The 17,658-nt window shown below is 55.5% G+C and overlaps 1 protein-coding gene across 2 annotated transcripts; it reads right to left on the reverse strand.

Annotated features, from left to right (window-relative positions):
• Nucleotides 1-336: 336 nt before the first annotated feature.
• On the reverse strand, nt 337-17,593 carry HDHD5 (haloacid dehalogenase like hydrolase domain containing 5). Of its 2 annotated transcripts, none has more exons than XM_045200581.3 (8): nt 17,436-17,593; nt 14,295-14,498; nt 12,926-13,038; nt 6,029-6,122; nt 4,714-4,747; nt 2,975-3,149; nt 1,134-1,322; nt 337-1,021 (listed from the first exon to the last, which is right to left on the reverse strand). In XM_045200581.3, exons 1-8 carry the CDS (start codon nt 17,559-17,561, stop codon nt 739-741), a joined length of 1,218 nt encoding a protein of 405 aa, XP_045056516.2. In that variant the 5' UTR covers nt 17,562-17,593; the 3' UTR covers nt 337-738. The 2 variants fall into 2 exon arrangements, with proteins under 2 accessions (XP_045056516.2, XP_053772416.1); XM_053916441.2 differs by having other exon boundaries at nt 17,421-17,583.
• Between the last annotated feature and the right edge of the window lie 65 nt (nt 17,594-17,658).

The following is a 17,658-nucleotide window of genomic DNA, read 5'->3' on the forward strand; positions in this document are numbered from 1 at the left end:
GAGCTGACTCAGGGGTCTGCCCAGTCTGCGGTCCCAGGTGGCAGGGAGCCGGGGAAATGGAGTGGGCTCCTCCTGGAGAGAGGGACACACCCTCTGAGAGTCTCTGTAGGAATAGCCCCTCCCTGCACGACAACCAAAGGCAGACCCCTTCTCTTTTCCAAGTGGGAAGGCGCCAAATCCTGGGCAGGGCCCACCAGAGACAGATGAGGGTGGGAGGAGGCAGTAGCTCCTGCTGGAGTTAAGAGCCAGGTCTCTCTGGGACCAGGCCTCACCCACCCACCCACTGGCCTTCCCCTGCTGGACTTCTCCGTCCACTCCAGACAGGCCCGCACAAGACAAGGCATAAGGAATATTTATTACAATTATTTTAATTAAAAAAATAAGCTCAGTAGTTAAGTCTCTGGGCAGCAAGCCCAAGGACAGTAAAAAGTAGTGTCTGAGTGTCGGCCACACTTAGCGTGCACAGGGCCCGCGGAGAGCGCCGCACGACTGCGCGCAGCCCCCTTTTCCCTGAAGGCCCTTCTGCAGTGACGGGGAAACTGAGGCACAGAGCTGCAGGAGCTGGGTTGAGGTCGGACGGCCCCGGACGCAGGAAATCCTGGTTCTGCGCCCCTGCACTGCCCTGGGGCTGCTGCCCGCGGGGGAAAGAGTCACCGGCGCGTCCCTGGGTGAGCAGCAGGGACAGCAGGCCGGGCAGGATGCCTGGGCCCCCGACAGCGCCGCGCCGAATGCGCTCTACTACGCCCAGCCCTCCTGGCGGAGGACCAGCCCCACGGCCTCGTCCACGTCGCTCACGACGTGGGCCGCCTCCAGGAGCCCCGGGCTGAGGCCGAAGTCCCGGTGCCCGTGGAAAGGGGGCTGCTCCACAGGCCCCGGCGCCGCAGGGTTGTACACGCCGGTGCACACCAGGATGGAGACGCAGCTCCGCTCCTCCGGCGGCGACTCCGCGCCCTCCCGCCCGGCTGCCTGCAGGTGCTGGTGGAACATGTTGGCTCCGTAGATGTCCGACATGGGGTTGTCCCTGGTCCGGCAGCAGAACCGGCGGAGAGAGGAGGGGTAAGCAGGTTCAGGGCCAAGGGCAGGGGTGGGGGTTGGGGAGTGCTGGGAACGGGGTTGGGGTGCAGGGCGCTCACCCCACGGCATACAGGTTCCGGATGGGCGCAGCCCAGCCCCGCTTCGCCGCCTGCTGCCGGATCAGCTCCTCGGCGAACCGGTAGGTGAGGACGCTGGGCTTGCCGGTCAGGCCGCAGTAGTGCAGCTCCCTGCCCGTCACCTTGCGGTAGATGGCCTCCAGGCACAGCAGGAAGGTGCCGTGGCCGAACCTGCGGGCGGGGGTGAACAGCTCAGAGGCCGCTGTGCTGCTGCTCCAGGGCCCGTGGGGACAGGTAACAATGAAACGACTTCTAGTGGGAACGGCTTGTACTGCCCACACGTGTGACCTGCTGTCGTCTGCAGCAGTTACTGAGCACTGGCCGGCACTGCCGACAGATACCACACGGAGTTCTCAGACGCCCTAGGAGATCATCATTCTCATTTCACCAGTGAGGAACCTGAGGCAGAAAGAGGTTGAGTAACTTGCCCAGGGTGGTGGTGCTGGGATTATACCCTCCGCACCTGGACTCAGAGAGTTTACATTCTGCTTTAGGCTTCAGGCAGACTCCTGGGTGCCACCCTCCCCTCCTTCCTTGGCGCAATTTTCAGCTGAGCACAGTGCACCAGGAGTAAAAACCAGTCCCTTCCTCCTCCACACTTGGGTGTATGGCCACGTGACTGCTCTACAGCCAAAGAGCCAATGACATTAGTGGTGCTGGGCTAACCTTCTAGGAAGTATCCTTAAAATTGCAGAGTCGATGCTCTTCTCTACCTTCCCCTATTTCTTCCTACTACCTGGGATGCTGATGTGATGGCTGACACTGAGCAGCCATTGTGGGTTATGCGGTAAAGGGCTCAGGATTGCACAGCAGGACAACAGAGGGACCCGAGTCCCTGCCAGGCGGAGCTTACATACAAGACCAGGACTGCCTACTGCAGAATTACTTTACATAAGAAAGTAATGTCTGCCTTGTTTAAGATACTTTTGTTTGGGATTTCCATGCCTTGACACTAAACCAAATCTGAACCAATAGTGCACAATATGTTGAAGTTATTAACCAAATCCCCTCACCTGGTGTCAGCATACCCTAACTCTGGGCAGAACACCTCAGAAAAAACACCTAATCTCAAGCTACAGAGAATCACTTGGGAAGGAACAAGAGAGAACACCCTAGTCACCATCTCTACGGGCTCCTGCATGGCATGGCTCGTGGCAGCACTGGGCCCTACACCCTGATGTCCCTCACTAGCTCACTGGGGGTCAGTGGCTGAGTCAGGGCGGAAAATTCTAGACTTTGGCCCGGCAGACAGAACAGCCGAACAGCACCATGCCACCGTCAGCCGCCCTTCCCTGAGGCACCAGCAGGCCAGAGGCCGGGCTGCCTGTGCTGTGCGCCCCTCCGAGGACAGGGCAGGCCAGGCAAGCTCTGCCCTGGGCCTTGAGAAAGTCACTCACCGCCTGGGCCTGTCCTCTGGCCTAGACCCACATCAGAACAGCTTTCTTTCCCCCGCCCCTCCAGCTCCAGGGCACGTGGAAACAGAAGTGAAGGGCGCTTCGGGGTGAAGGCGAGGGGGCAGAGCAGGGCAGCGGCACGCACACTCACCCTGGAGGCTGCCGGCTCGGCCCCTCTAGTCTGGAGACCAAGTCCTGCCCTGGTTCTGGGGGCAGGGGTGGTGTGTGAACAGCCGCCTCACCACAGCCTCAGTGCTCAGTGAGCTGCAGTTTTCACTCATAATTAGTAAGTGGTGTGACCCTCGAGACCCCTCCTGGGAGGCCAAGGAATGGTGGCAACTGCAGGCCCACCTAGGCCCAGGCCTGAGCCCCAGGGCATCGGGGACAGCGGAAGAAGCCATCGGGTCAAGGCCGGGTCTGTGTCCTTACCTGGGCATCTTGGCTTCTGCCATCCAAAGGAGGTCCATGTTACTGGCCAGAACAGGGAGATGGGGGTAAGGGACCGTCGCCAGACCCGTTCCGGGGTTCCCATTGCTGAGAAGCACATCCATGATCAGCTGCAGGCTTGTCTCCCAGCGCACCGGCTCCCCAAGGAGGAGCACCCCTTAAAAGAGCAAAGGCACAGCGTGAGGGTGCAGGGTGCCCAGCCTGCCCCCTGTGGCGGCAGGAGGGAGGCCTATGGAGACCAGAGACCAGCTGAGGCCACCCACCAGGAGCCCTGACCCCGCTGTGCGCTTGCCCTGGCAAGGGCACAGCTCCCAAAACAGCCCTGAAAGAGCCTCTCACCTCTTCCCGCAGGCGAGCAGAGCCCAGGGCCCAGGGAAGCACCTCCCGAGGTCTCCCACCGGCACCTCGTCCAGCATACGCCACCGAAGAGGCCAGAGACAAGACAGCGGTGGCCAACCCCAGACGCTGCCCCTGCTGACTGTTTTCTTCCCTTCCCCCCAGCAGGCGCTGGGACAAGCACTCACTCTCCCCAGCACCTCCCTCTGGGCCCCCGGGAGCTGAGCCGGGGGCCAGCGACCCTAACGGCCAGGGAGGGGAGGTGCAGTGACAGGGCCCGAACTCCAGGCTGACTGTGCTGCTCTCCCTGGACTGTGGGCAAGCCACCCACCTCCTCCCAGCCTCAGCCTCCTCAGCACCCAACACCACCTACTACTGTTACGAGAATAAAAACAAGATACAACACACACAGCTGAATCCGGGCTGCACACACAGTGCTCGACACCAGGAGACCGCGAGTCAACCCACTGTCCCGCAGGGGGAGCTCCAGCAGCTGGAGGGTGTGTCTAGGGCCACAGTGACTGATGCTGGGTGGGGAGGACAGAGGGAGGGGCCAGGGACGCTACTCGCTTGGGACAGTTGGGCTCGGTCAGAAACTGCCCGTGTCTCTGAATGACTGACTGGGTGTCCCGCCTGGTGTTCAGGCCGGTGAACAGCCTGTCGGTAATTCACTGGGCCCACACCCTCATTCCACTCTACATGTAAACACAAGGTGCGTTTTGGTGGTTTTAGCAAACTGTGATTTTCCCCAAAAAATGTTAACAATCAAATAAGGCAAGAGACGGCTGTACTTTCTTATTTCAAAATTGCACCAAGAGTTAATCCCTCTTACAAAACTGCTTTGCCTACAACAAAGCTGCACCAATTTCTGAGTCACCTGAAACACCCCTCGGCCACCCCCGAACACAGCAGGTCTGCATTGGTGGCTGTGCCGTTCGGGGTGACGCCACCACGCTTGGTGCGGTAGCTTTACCGCTTCAGTGTGTCTTTCTGGATCATTACGACTGAAATGCGTATCCCTCGCTGAGTGTTTTCATGCCCACCTATCACAATGATGAGAGACACGGCCTAGGAGCTTCCTTCGGGTCAGTGAAGGGGCCACTACGGGATCTGTCCCACGCGGACAGCACTGGTGCTGGGGCCAGGGAACCCTGCTCCAGGCCACCCCCAGGTCCCGGTCCGCTCTATGATTTTGTGAGCCTGCATTTTTCTGGAACAACAAGGCAGCTGAGATGGGGAAGGAGGGATGGACAACAAGCATCTCAGCAGCAGTGAGTGGCAGACCGGAGACCAGGACCGAGGTGACCAAAAGTTTGATGGCCCCGCGCAGGGCCTGAAGGGAGTGACTCACCAGACCCCGCCCACACTCGGAGAGGCCGTGTTACCTTCGATGGCGGGGAAGTCGGTCCTCAGATGGGGCTGCCAAGAGACAAAGAACAGGCCCATCAACGCCAGGGCGACTTCCCACCACCGCACAATCACACTGGTTTCCGGGGTAGGAGAGGAAAGACGCAGTCCAGACAGGATGGGAGACCACCCCATGGTCCAGCCCATGCTGAGAAGCCACACAGGACTGAGGAGGAGGACTCAGGAAGGCAGGTTCATGAGGAGAGGCTGACCACGCTGGTCACAGGCCCGGCTGAGGGAGACCACACAGAAGGTCAGCCGGGCGAAGGCCGCTCGGCTGTCCATCCCCAGCCAGGACAGGAGGCCAGGGAGGGACCAAGCAAGAGTCTAGAATCAGGCGGGCAAAGAGCAAGGTGAGCCTGTGGAGAGACAGGAGGCCATCAGGAGTGGCGGCTGCTTCCCTCGATGCTAGATTGGGGGCAGGAGCTTTCCTGTCACCAGGGCTTCTGTTCCTTCCCAGACCATATAGTCCTGCCTCTGCCTCTGACCAGCCACGTGACCTGCAGTGGGACACTGCCACATGGGAGGATCGGCCTCCGCGCAGCTCTGAGATCCGTCCCCACTTTGGCACTCTGGTTCGCCACCTGGCTCACTGGGCTCTAGGAGAAGCTCCCAAAGGCCATCAAAGGCACGACTCAGTCAGGACCCCTGGCAGATGGAGGGCTAAGGCTGCACAAGTAAATAAAAGTGAGCCTCTCTGTTTACAACTTTGCCCCATTTTGATGCTGGTTGGACTGGAAATATGGGCAATGCGATTCACATACAGAGTTGTACAGAAGAGAGCCGAGGGCAGCCACACCCCACAGAGGATGGATGCGAGGCCTGCGACTACCGATCAGAAGAGAGAGAAAATCAAGCCAGCTGTCCAAATACGAGCCGAGCTCAAAGGAACACAGCAGACCGTGGAGCTGCCAGCCCTCTCCGAGCAGGCTGCTGCTCACCAGGGCTGTGTCCGCAGTGCCAGGCAGCAGAGTTTAACAAAGGTCCCAACCCTCCAGGCAGCCCCGTGAGAGCCCGCTGCCGAGACACAAGCTGCTCACTGGAGGGGACGCAGGGCCCCGCAAGGGCTCTCGGACAATCGCGAGCAGTGCGGAGAGCAGAGCCTCAGCAGGGGCAGATCCTCTGAGCCACCTGGGGACAAGCCCATGGCCAGGCGCACCTCTCCGAGAAGTTGGCTCTGCAGAACACAGATGAGCTGCGGCTCTGAGGGGCGGGCTGCAAGGTCAGCAAGAGGGGTCCACGCAGGAGGAGGACAGAATGAAACAGGAGACCCCAGCATGTCCTTCTCATTACCGTGGTCTTCGGCCGCCGCTGGAGATCCACCATGTCAAGAATAGGGAAGGCCGTGCGCAGCTCATCCACAGTGACCACATTCTCGAAGCCCAGTCTAGAGGGAGGTCAGGGAAACAGCGCTGGACAGTTCCAGGGGGGTTATGTCTCTAAAGGGAGGGGAACCAACCCAGTTCTGAGCAAACAGTCCTCCTGGTCCCAGACAGGAAAGAGCCAACGACACAGATGAGCCGAGCGGGCCGCCAGCACACGGCGCCACACCCCCAGCCACTGGCAATGCCAGGCCGGGGGCGCACAAGCAGCTCTGTCCCCAAGTTCCCCGCCCGGCCATCGCAGCAGCATCTGTGCAGTGCTGCCGCCGTGTGCCGAGCGGTTCAGAAGAGGGGCCTCCTTGGTGGCCTTAGTGGCTGCACAAAGGGCCTGCAGAAGTCAGACCTGAGATACAGCTTTAAGGGGGAGCAGACTCCACCAGGGTGGGGAGGCCATGGAAAGAGAGAAGCCACTCCAACCTCAGTGCCCAAGACCGCCTCAACTTCTGTAACAGGGTGCAGTCAGGTCTCCCCTGCCAAAGAGGGATTTGTAATGGGGTCCAGAACTCAGGGTATACAGGAAATATTAAAAATATGGGATGTCCTCACCCCCACAAGTCTGAATTGGAGGATGGGACACATGGAGCAGGGCCATTGACAATTGTTTTGCATAGCAACAGTTTTGCAAATAACCTCAGGAACGGTCATCTAACATATCTAGAACCTTTAACTGGTTTCGTGGATATGTTAAGTATCAGTGGCCATGCTTCGAGCCAGGGAGATGGGAGTGACTTCAACCCATGACGTAACTGGAAGGCAACTCCCCCGGTTACAGAGCCTGCGTGAAAGCTTGCAGATGATTGGCTCCAGGCCACGGGGCCACACCTGCCCAGACTTACTCTGGCAGCCCAGGAAAGGCTGGGAAAATACGGGAAGGCTGCCAGGTGTAGCCGATTGTGGGAGGAGTCAGAAGTGGGGATGCAGAGGAAGATTGGTGCCAGGACTGAAACCCAGGCTCGGCAGCCATGCAAGGAGGGGGAACCATGCAGTTTGGGGGCTCCCTTGGCCACATAGCTTAGGAAGCCAGAAAGCAAGATGTAGCAGTGATACAGGGCTCTCTCTTAGCAGTTTGGAAGAATGCAGGAGAGATGCTGCAGGAAAGAACGGGGTGGAAGGCCTCTTGCTGGAGGGCCAGGAGAAGGTGCCACGCGCATCTGGATTGAGAACTGGAGATCCCAGCAACACAGCTGATGGTGCTGGGAACCGCGGGAGGCCTGCCCGCCGAGCACAGATTACTGGGAAGAGCCAGGGGGCCACCTGAGGCACGGACTTCCATTTCTTTTCCTGAGGTCCGGTACCCCGGCCTGGGCAAAGGGGGGAAGGAAGGACTGTGTGTGTTTGTGGCTGTTTTAAGGAACTTTGGGATTTTAATGAAGACATTAAGTCATTAGTCTTAAGTCTGTATAACTTTTGAGTAAATAATTCCTTTCCTTTTCGCCAATCTCTGGCATGGAGAGCTGTAATTCCCTGGCGGCGGGCAAGGCGAACCTAGTACAGGGGACCCCGGGAGAAGGGGGGTCCATGTGGTAATAGTATCTCGTCCCCCTACCCATGGGTCCAGACTGTGACAGGTTTTGGCGACCCAGGTGGGGCAGGAATTGCCCAAGGCACACGACTCCCTCAGTCAGGTGTGGCAGAGTGAGATGGCGGGATTTTCCATCTCCGAGTTTGTCTGCACCCTTCTGAGGGCATCGGCCGCCTAATCACGCCCGGAAAGTGGGAAGGAAATGGATCTGGGAACGAGCAGAGAAGCACAACGGTTTGGTTGAGAACTTGTTTCTAAACACTGTTTTGGAATGATGGAGTTTTGGATGTTGGTTTGGTTAGTATGCTGCTTCCAGGCTGCCCATCTGCTCGCGCACACTGCTGGTGAGCCCAGGAGGCACTAAGGGAGCCTGCACTCGCGTTTGGGGGGAAGCAAACCCCTAGGCTCCGTAAGCCGAGCCCGTGTGTCTGTTGGAGAACGGACACCAAGTCACGTGGATGCAGCGCCATTTTGGGTAAAATGGAGGATGAGCCACGTGAGTGCCCCACCGTGGAGGACGGGTCACCGTGGAGGACGGGTCATGCGTGGGCGCTGCCATCTTGGGCGATGGGTCACGTGAGTTCCACCTCTTGGAACTGGGCGAGGTGGTGGGCTAAGGGTTCTCTTCAGCATATGCCTGTGTGTGTTGCTGCTGTGTGGGCACTGCACCCGCCAGGTTCTCTGTGCAGCAGGTTCTGTAGGGAGGGCTCTGGTTCTGAAGGTCATGGACTGGGGGCCAAGGGCGACCGTCTGAGTTACAGGGTGTCTGCCAGGTCTAAGCTTCAGAGAGCTGCAGGGTGTCTCTGCGAATCTGGGGGCTTCTGGCGGAAGGCGCCTGTAGTGCTGGGGGCTTTTAGCTGCCAGACACTGAGTTTAAGGTGCTGAGTTTAAGTACAGTCCTTCCCAGGGTAGGGAAGGAACAGGGATTAAAAGGGAATTATGGTTAAATCTGGACGGGAAAGAAAAAAAAATGTACAAAGGTGTGAAAATTTTAAACCTAGAGGAAAGGAAACCTCAATTACTCGTTTGCTGGTTTTCTGGTGGTTTGAATTGGGTTCTGTTTCTGACTGGAAACGCTCTGTGCCTGTAAGACCTGGCCAAGGTCACCTGTAACCGGTTGGCGAGAATGCCTGTGCCACTGGGGACCCAGGGAGGGTCCTTTCCGCCTGAGGTGAAGGAGCGCATCTCTGCCGAGAGGCCGGGGCTCCAGGGGACGCACTGGTGCGAGGGGGTGCCTCCACCCGTGTGCCGTCCTTCGGGAACTCTGTCTGCGCTTTACACTTTGCTGTGTCTGCTCTGAAAAGGAAACTGAGGATGCCAGGGAAGGTTAAAGCTTCACACTATGGCCCTGGCTGGTGTGGCTCAGTGGATTGAGCGCCAGCCTATAAAGCAAAGGGTCGCTGGTTCGATTCCCAGTTGGGGCACAGGCCTGGGTTGTAGGCCAGGTCCCCAGTAGGGGGCGTGCAAGAGGCAACCACACATGGATGTTTCTCTCCTCTTAGCCCTCTCTAAAAATAAATACAATCTAAACAAAACAAAACAAAACCTTCACACTATGTAGGAAAGTGAACAGGGGAAGTATAAGACATGGAAATGCAATCTTAGTAGATATCAGAAGGAAAAGGATTTTCCTTCATGCTTTGTTTTCTCCCTACCTGATCCCTCCAGAACTTGGCATTCTGAAGGAGTAAGTGATGGCATACGGGTTCTTTGCATAAATCCAGTAAGACCAGTCATTAATGGTGGTTTTGTTAACTAAGATTTTGACTGGAATGTCACACCTGAAAGAGGCATGTCTGGGTTCTGGTCGTCATCAGAAAGCCCTGAGGAACTGGGACTGACTTGGGAAGCTAGCGAAAACCCATGAGAAAAAGCCTGGTACCTTGCTTGGTTGTGCGGTTCATGGCAGTCTTTCCAGGGAAGGAACGAAGGTTTCTTTCCTGAAAGACGGCTAAAGAGGAACCTGCAGGCACAATGGAAGCCTCAAGGATTTGAGTGAAACAACTGGTACAGGCGAAGCCAGATGGCGGATGGGTGGCTCTGCCTCTGTGCCCCAAGGGGCGGACTAAAAGTCAGTCTAAAGGCTCCCTGTGTGAGTTCCAGCAAAGCGGACTTAAAGATCCTAGGTAATCCAGGCGGCTCTTGGTGTTTATGCAAAGGAACAGGCAAAATTAAAAGCTGGACTCAATGGAGTCCCTCTAGTAACAATCAGGGTGGTTTAAGGAGAAAAATCATGGTTCGAGGAAAATCACAATGCTCAGTATTGGACATCGGAACAGCACAGCTGACTGTCTTGAAAGTTCGTTTTCATTTAGAAGTTGAAACTGGGTTTGTAACATCACCAAAGATGTTCAATTACAGGCACAAAGGTGTTCAATTACAGGTCAAATTGCCCCTGTTAATGCCATTGCAGCAAAGACCTTCATGGACTGGCTTGGGGGTTGTTGTGTGAATGGACCTGTGTTCTTCCTTCTGTTTTCATAGGGTGGGGCCTATGGCCTCATTACCTGAGAGACTGGGTGCAATACAGGCCTCACTTAAGGAGTCCACCTTCATCATCGCCCGCTGAGACTCAACGGTTTGGCTGAACTGAGTGGTTGGGTTGGTGAAGGGTTCGGGCGGTCTGTGGGCTTCACTTTAGAACAGATTTTCCCCTCTCTGTCCCTAATGGCCTGGCCAGAAAGGGCCCAGAAATCTGAAAGGGGGAAAACCTAAAATATTCCCCTCAGCCCAAGCTAAGTGTAGTGGGCCACAAGGGCTTCGGACAGGTGTAGCATGCCTTGTACACCTTCCTCCAGACAGGCCATTCTTTACCTAAATCACTGCCTGCACCATTTAGTGCTTATGATTTAATTGTGCCTTCCAACTCTCTTGCCAAAACTGTCACCTCCAGAATATGACGAGGATGCCAACTGTCCAGTAATTCCCGTCTTTGGACATGGAGCCTGAAACTTCCCAGCAACAGCCCAAAGACCTGGATTCTGCAAGGTCCTCCCCCTTATGGGAAGGACGTCCTCCGTGCTGCTCCCCCCACTCTTTCAGGGAACCCCAGACCCAAGGGTTGGTAGGACGACATCCATGTCCAGCCAGAAGTAGCTAAATCTCAAGACCTTTGCCCATTGTCCTTTATATGATTATAGAGGGGTTGTATATTTGAAAGGGGGAATTTGTAACAGGGTGCAGCCAGGGCCCCGCCAAAGAGGGATTTGTAATGGGGTCCAGAACTCAGGATGTCCAGGAAATACTAAAAATACATAGATGTCCTCACCCTCACAAGTCTGAACTGGAGGATAGGACACTTGGAGCAGGGCCATTGAGAGTCATTCTGCATAGCAGCAGTTTTGGAAATAACCTCAGGAACAGTCATTTAACATACCTGTAACATTTAACTGGTTTCAAGGATATGGTAAGTAGCTGTGGCCATGCTTTGAGCCAGGGAGCTGGGATGTAACCAGGACGAGTCCACCCATGACTGGCCTTGGTTACATCCTTGGAGATGATTGGCTCCAGGCCACGGGGCCACACCTGCCCAGACTTACTCTGGCAGCCCAGGAAAGGCTGGGAAAATACGGGAAGGCTGCCAGGTGTAGCCGATTGTGGGAGGAGTCAGAAGTGGGGATGCAGAGGAAGATTGGTGCCAGGACTGAAACCCAGGCACAGCAGCCATGCAAGGAGGGGGAACCATGCGGTTTGGGGGCTCCCTTGGCCACATAGCTTAGGAAGCCAGAAAGCAAGATGTAGCAGCAATACAGGGCTATCTCTTAGCAGTTTGGAAGAATGCAGGAGAGATGCTGCAGGAAAGAACGGGGTGGAAGGCCTCTTGCTGGAGGGCCAGGAGAAGGTGCCACGCGCATCTGGATTGAGAACTGGAGATCCCAGCAACACAGCTGATGGTGCTGGGAACCGCGGGAGGCCTGCCCGCCGAGCACAGATTACTGGGAAGAGCCAGGGGGCCACCTGGGGCACGGACTTCCATTTCTTTTCCTGAGGTCCGGTACCCCGGCCTGGGCAAAGGGGGGAAGGAAGGACTGTGTGTGTTTGTGGCTGTTTTAAGGAACTTTGGGATTTTAATGAAGACATTAAGTCATTAGTCTTAAGTCTGTATAACTTTTGAGTAAATAATTCCTTTCCTTTTCGCCAATCTCTGGCATGGAGAGCTGTAATTCCCTGGCGGCAGGCAAGGCGAACCTAGTACAGGGGACCCCGGGAGAAGGGGGGTCTATGTGGTAATAGTTTCTCATACCTCCCCATGGGTCTGTTCTATGACACTTCCCCGTCCTTAATTCCCACCTGCCATCATAACTGAGCATGGTTTCAAGTTACTCTTAAAACGAATTCTCCAAAACTAATGCTTCTCTCAGATCACCCAGCGGCAGGCACTACACCTGCAGGCTCCCCACAGCCCTCGTGCGGATAAACTCTCACATTCAGCACGTGCTTCTGCGGCTTCCCACACCCAGCACTGCCCCGTCCCAGTCCCATCTTCTGCTTCGAGGTCCTCATCACCCCTTCTCTCTCTGTGGCCTCCTTAGCTGCTGCCCCTGCTGAAAAACCCGAGACCTCTCCTGTGGCACAGCCACGCCCCTCCATGAATCCACAAGTCACTCCTGCTCCCAGGATGCTCCTGTGCCCCGGACAGCAGGGACTCCAGAACCCACACTGCTCGTTTAGCCTTCAGTCCCATGCCATCTGAAACTCTGCTTTGCCGTGGGTGGCTGTGCTGTTGCTGACTCCAGTAACTTGAAATCCCACTGCGCTTCCCCTGGCCCTGCCCCCGAGGCCTACAGCGCAGTGCAGGGGCACAGGAATTGCTGGACAGGGTCTGCAGGAGGAGCAAATAAAAAAGCTGCTTAAGAACAGGGACAAATCTCCTGCCTTTTGAGTGTGCGCATAGCTCAAAGGATGCTTTCGCTGCAGACTTGTACCCATACTGCAGACATGCTGGCTGCGCCCCTGCAGACAGCCCTAGAGCAGCGGTTCCCAAACCTAATTACAGAATCACCCATCTCCCTTTTTACGACGCAGACTGCGGGTCTTCGTCTCAGACCCTGTGACACAAGGCTCTCCAGGAATCTGCATTTTGAGCTCCCAGGAGGTTCTGGGCTGGCTTTTTGAAACGCCAGGTGCAAGGACAGGCCACACCTGAGGGCTGCCCTCCCTCCCTCAGAGCCCACCACAGGCCCCAGGAGGCCTGGCGTGCCTCACCATGGGCCCCCTTGGCCACGGGAGGAAAGGCCCGTCCTGCCCCTTCCTCTCCAGCCAGAGCAGGAAGCACCAAAAGGATACGCCCGGGCATTTTCCACCAGGGGCCCCTGGCCCGACACCAGCATCCGCTTCCTGTGGTACTGGGAGAAGAGCTTCAGGGGGCTGTGAGAGAGAATAACTTGGTCTGGCTCCACCTGTGGGGACAGCCGAGAGACAGGAAAGGGGGGAAAGCACATGGCTGAGAGAAAGTAGAGGTAGAGAGAGGGCGGCTTCCTCCACCTACGAAGGAGGGAACCGCCCAGAAAAACAAGCGGGGGAAAAGCTCCGTTCCTAGATCCCAGAAATGATGCAGGCAGCTGTGGGAGTCTGGGCTGGCTGCTGCCACACAAAACAGCAAGCAGGACGTGCTGCCAGCGTGGTTCTGACGCCCATCCGTGTGCCCTGCTCGGTGCCCCTTCGGAAGGGGCTGGTCGCTGCCACAGGTCCCCGCCTCTCACCTCGACTTTCAGTTCTGTGCTCTACTGGAAGACTGAGCTTTTAACGTTTAACTATGACAAGGCAGCCTTGTCTCAGAATGTCCTGAAACCCTCTGGGAAAACCGCAGAAGGGAACCAGTTTTATGCCTTTGCTCCCTGATTCGTCCTCAAGCAGGGCCACCCATCAATCAGCCACTTTATTTACTCTCTTGGTTCCAAAGTTCTGTTTCCCAAACTCCATGCACCCTCAAACAAGGAAGGAGGAGTGTGTCTGCAAGTGGGTGAAGAGGGCCTGCTTTTGGGGGACAGCACTCACTCACACGAGTGCATCTTACTTATGGGAGTCCCACCTGGCATACGGAGATGTTGAAAAATGCAACCCTTGCTTTCTAGGGGCTGCCGAGTCAAAAGAGAGGACCCTGACGCCCAGAAGAAAAGAAATGGGAACAAAGACAGTAGGCTGCACTGCCGCCTCCATGGGCGGGTTTTCGCCGCCAACATGTAGGTATGCATAAAACATGAGCCGGTTGCCCTGGTTGGTGTGGCTCAGCGGATTGAGTGCCAGCCTGCAAACCAAAGGATTGCTCATTCGATCCTACTTCAGGTACATCCCAGGTTTGCAGGCCAGGTCCCCAGGAGGGGGCGCTCGAGATGCAACCACACATTGATGTTTCTCTCTCCCTCTTTCTCCCTCCCTAACCCTCTCTAAAAATAGGTACATTAAAAACAAACAAACAAAAAAACAACCATGAGCCTGTTGATTAGGTCTCTACTCACGAGGCCTGGCTGGAACTTCAAGTTATTTTTCCAGCAGGGCTGAGAGATCTGTACTGAACCCACAGCTGCGCCCTGGGGCTTATCAATCCTGTCCTCCAACCCCACCGCGTGGGGGGGGGGGGATCCTTGTCAGAGTGGGGGCGGGGCTCCACTGGGAAAAAGGTCCTTGGGCTCCGTGTCCCCATCTGTCTGCGCACCTTGAAGCCCAGCAGGGCCGACAGCTCCTGGGCTTTGTCATGCTGCAAGATGTTCCCGGCATTCGTGACGAAGACCACAGGCACTCGCAGCTGCCCCTGGGCGTCCAGCAGCCTGCGGAAGGCTTCCAGAGCGGCGGGGATCACTCGATGGCCCCGCACCAGCACTCCGTCGATGTCCAGCAGGAATCCAAAGGTGGGCGGGCTCTGCAGGGGGAGAAGAGAGCCGCTCCTGCCTGAGTCAACAGGCAGAGGGGAGGGAGAAAACGACCCTTAAAGAGAGAGGATCCACATCATTCCCAGGTTGTGCAGGCCTGAGGCATGACATGAGGACATGGGACTTGAGGGAGAAAGAGAGGGAGAGAAACATCGATGTGAGAGAGAAACTTCCATCAGTTGCCTCTCTCACTGGGGACCAAACCTGCAGCCCAGGCATGTGCCCTGACGGGGGATCAAACCAGTGACCTTTCCCTTTGCGAGACAACACCCAACCCACTGAGCCACACCAGTCAGGACTCATATATAATTAAGCCCATAACTACTTTGTTAAAATTATTTTCCCACAATTAATGGAAAGAAATTTTTGAAGTAGAAAACGGAAATTCAAAACGTAACCCCTGCACTTTAACACAACCCAGTTTCCTTTCCTCCCTTCATTTTCTGTTCTTGCCTGTTGTGTCGCTACAAGTGTGCTTTGTATGGGCCGCTTTTCATCTTGTTCCCTGTGCTTAACATATACACATTTTTACCTGTTATAATAGCCTTCATATCACGTTTCAAAATTTCATTACAACCACACAGTTAAAAACAACAACAACTAGAGACAGCCCTGGCTGGTGTGGCTCGTTTGGTTGGAACATTGTCCCACAGACCAAAACGTCACAGATTTGATTCCTGGGCAGGGCACATACCCAGGCTGCTGGTTGGATCCTGGGTCTGGGTGCATATGGGAGTCAACCAATCAATGTTTACCTCTCACATGAATGTCTCTCTCTCTCTCAAATCAAATCAATAAATTTTTTTAAAATTTAAAATATACCAAACCGATTCTAGGTAAGAAGCAAAGACAAAGGAACATCGAAGCAGTCCCTTCATTTCAAATTAATCTTAAACCACATGCTCCAACCAACTGGGCCACACCAGCCAGGGCAATCTGGTGTGTTTGAAACAACAGAAGCCGTGGCTGGTGTGGTTCAGGGAGTCGAGCGCCAGCCTGTGGGCCAAAGTCACGGTTAAATTCCAGGTCAGGGCACAGGCCTGGGTTGTGGGCCGGGTCCCCAGCTGGGGGCGTGCAAGAGGCAATGATCTCTCACATATGTTTCTCTCTCCTTCCCTTCCCCTCTCTCTAAAAAATAAATAAAACCTTAAAACAACAACAACGACAACAGCATTACAAAGATAGCCCATTTCACTGACCCCTCCAATCACTTCACGTTTCAGGTACTTACCATAATGCCAGTCACTGTGCAAAGCACTCCACATTTATCACAAAAGGCACCGTATGTACCTTCGCACAAAAACGCTGCATGGGAATTAAGACCCCCCCCCATCCCATATATCCAGAAACTGACGCAGAGAAAGCTGGTTAATTCGCCTCAGGTACACACTACAGGCAGGGCTCAACTCCAAAGCTCTTAAATTCTATGACGCATTTCATCCTTCCTTCCCGTTGTCCATGCTATCAGAAAAGCCTCCCAGAAATATCTTAGGGCCCACAAAGATGCCGGAACCAACACAATAACTACAAATGATGGCAATTCTTCACACTTAATGTCGCTGCAGTTCACAGTCCTCCCATCAGTATCTATGCCCCCAGCTCAAGTACCCAGTGCCTTTAGTTCTTTGAATCTTAGCTGCTCCACAGACAAGATGACTGCGAGGAGAACATAGCTGTTAAGAGCTACAACTCTGACCCTGCCTGGTGTGGCGCAGTGGATTTAGTGCTGGCCTGCGGACCAAAGGGTGGCCAGTTGGATTCCCAGTCAGGGAACACGACTGGGTTGCAGGCCAGGTCCCCAGTTGAGGGCACACGAGGCAACCACACATGAATGTTTCTCTCCCTTTCTCCCTCCCTTCCCCTCTCTTTAAAAATAAATATTTTAAAAAGAGCTAGAACCCTGACACCAGACCACCCTGGGTTCCAGATTCAGCCACTTCACAGCTGTGTACCCTTGGGCAAGCTGCTTAACCTCTCTGTGAAATAGGGCTAACCTCACAAAGTTGTTATGAAAATTCTATGGATGCAAGATGTACTTGTGAAGTACTTAGAATACTGCGTGGCACAAAGTACTGTGTGTTTGTTTTTTGTAAATAAGTAGTTGACTTGAAATGCACCCAAGTGTTACGGCAAAAGCATCATACAAATGTACCATATTATCATTAATGCATGCGGAAACTGGATTTAGCACGCAAAATGGCTCAGGGGAAGGGGGGTTGGTGAAAGACAGGACTGCCTGGCTCAAAGTCCTGGCACGTGGTGTGGGACCTTTAAACAAAGTTGTTAAAAACTTGACTCCAAACTTCAGCGTCCTTACTAACACCTGGGTCATACCTACCACCAAGGTGGAGAAAATTAGGTATTACGGAAGTACCTGGCACAAATTAGGAACCCTGCGCCGGTTTTCCTGCCCTCCCCCGCCCCCACGCCGGACAGGACGGCCGCTCATTCCAAGCAGACCAAGTGAATGGCACCCAAATGAAAAGCCCCGCCCCCCTAAAAAAAAAAACTACATTCGCCTCCTGGCTGTTCCTTGCAGGTGCAGCTCAGGAGAACTGTCCATCACGAGCCCCTAAACCTTTTTCAAATTTAGTTAAAAATCCTAACCCAAAAATCCTCATCATGGACCTCAGAGAGGAAACAGGAAGGCGGAAAACGCCGGGGACTTTGGGGACCAAGAGCGGCGAGAAGCCAAGAGACGCTCCTGGTGCGTGTGTTGGGTGTTCTGTCCTGCTCCAGCCAGGATCACTTTTCTCCCGGCCAAACACACGCCCCAGGGCCCGAGTCGGGAGGCAGGGCACGCGGGGACACTCGTGCTTAGGGCAAGAACCAACAGCCAGGTGCCCAATCACGGCCATTTCCGAGGAGGCCCGGCGCTCCGGCCTCCCCGCAAGCCCTGCAGACCGGCTCACCTGCGTGGCCCTCACCTGAGCGGGGTTCACAGAGTAGCCCCTACCAGGGCAGGGGCCCCGGAACCCCGCGGCTGCCCGCGCCGCCCGCCGCCAAAGCCGGGGCGCCGCACGGACCGCCGCGAAGACGCCCAACACAGCCATCTGGCCGCCGCCTGCGCGCACTGCGCCTGCCCGGTCCGCGCCTTGCGGCCAATCAACGGCGGACGACGCCCAAGGCCTCTCGGGAGTTGTAGTCCCG

Source organism: Desmodus rotundus, chromosome 13 (genome assembly GCF_022682495.2).
Source record: "Desmodus rotundus isolate HL8 chromosome 13, HLdesRot8A.1, whole genome shotgun sequence".
Lineage (NCBI taxonomy): Eukaryota > Metazoa > Chordata > Mammalia > Chiroptera > Phyllostomidae > Desmodus > Desmodus rotundus.

Excerpts from the sequence above, each read along its gene's own strand:
- HDHD5 (XM_053916441.2), bottom strand. The coding sequence starts at position 17,561 with ATGGCTGTGTTGGGCGTCTTCGCGGCGGTCCGTGCGGCGCCCCGGCTT. Across the intron at positions 4,748-6,028 it reads AGCGGCGGCCGAAGACCACG|CCCCATCTGAGGACCGACTT; the intron begins GTAATGAGAAGG and ends GTCTCTTGGCAG. Across the intron at positions 1,022-1,133 it reads CGGAACCTGTATGCCGTGGG|GGACAACCCCATGTCGGACA; the intron begins GTGAGCGCCCTG and ends CTGCCGGACCAG.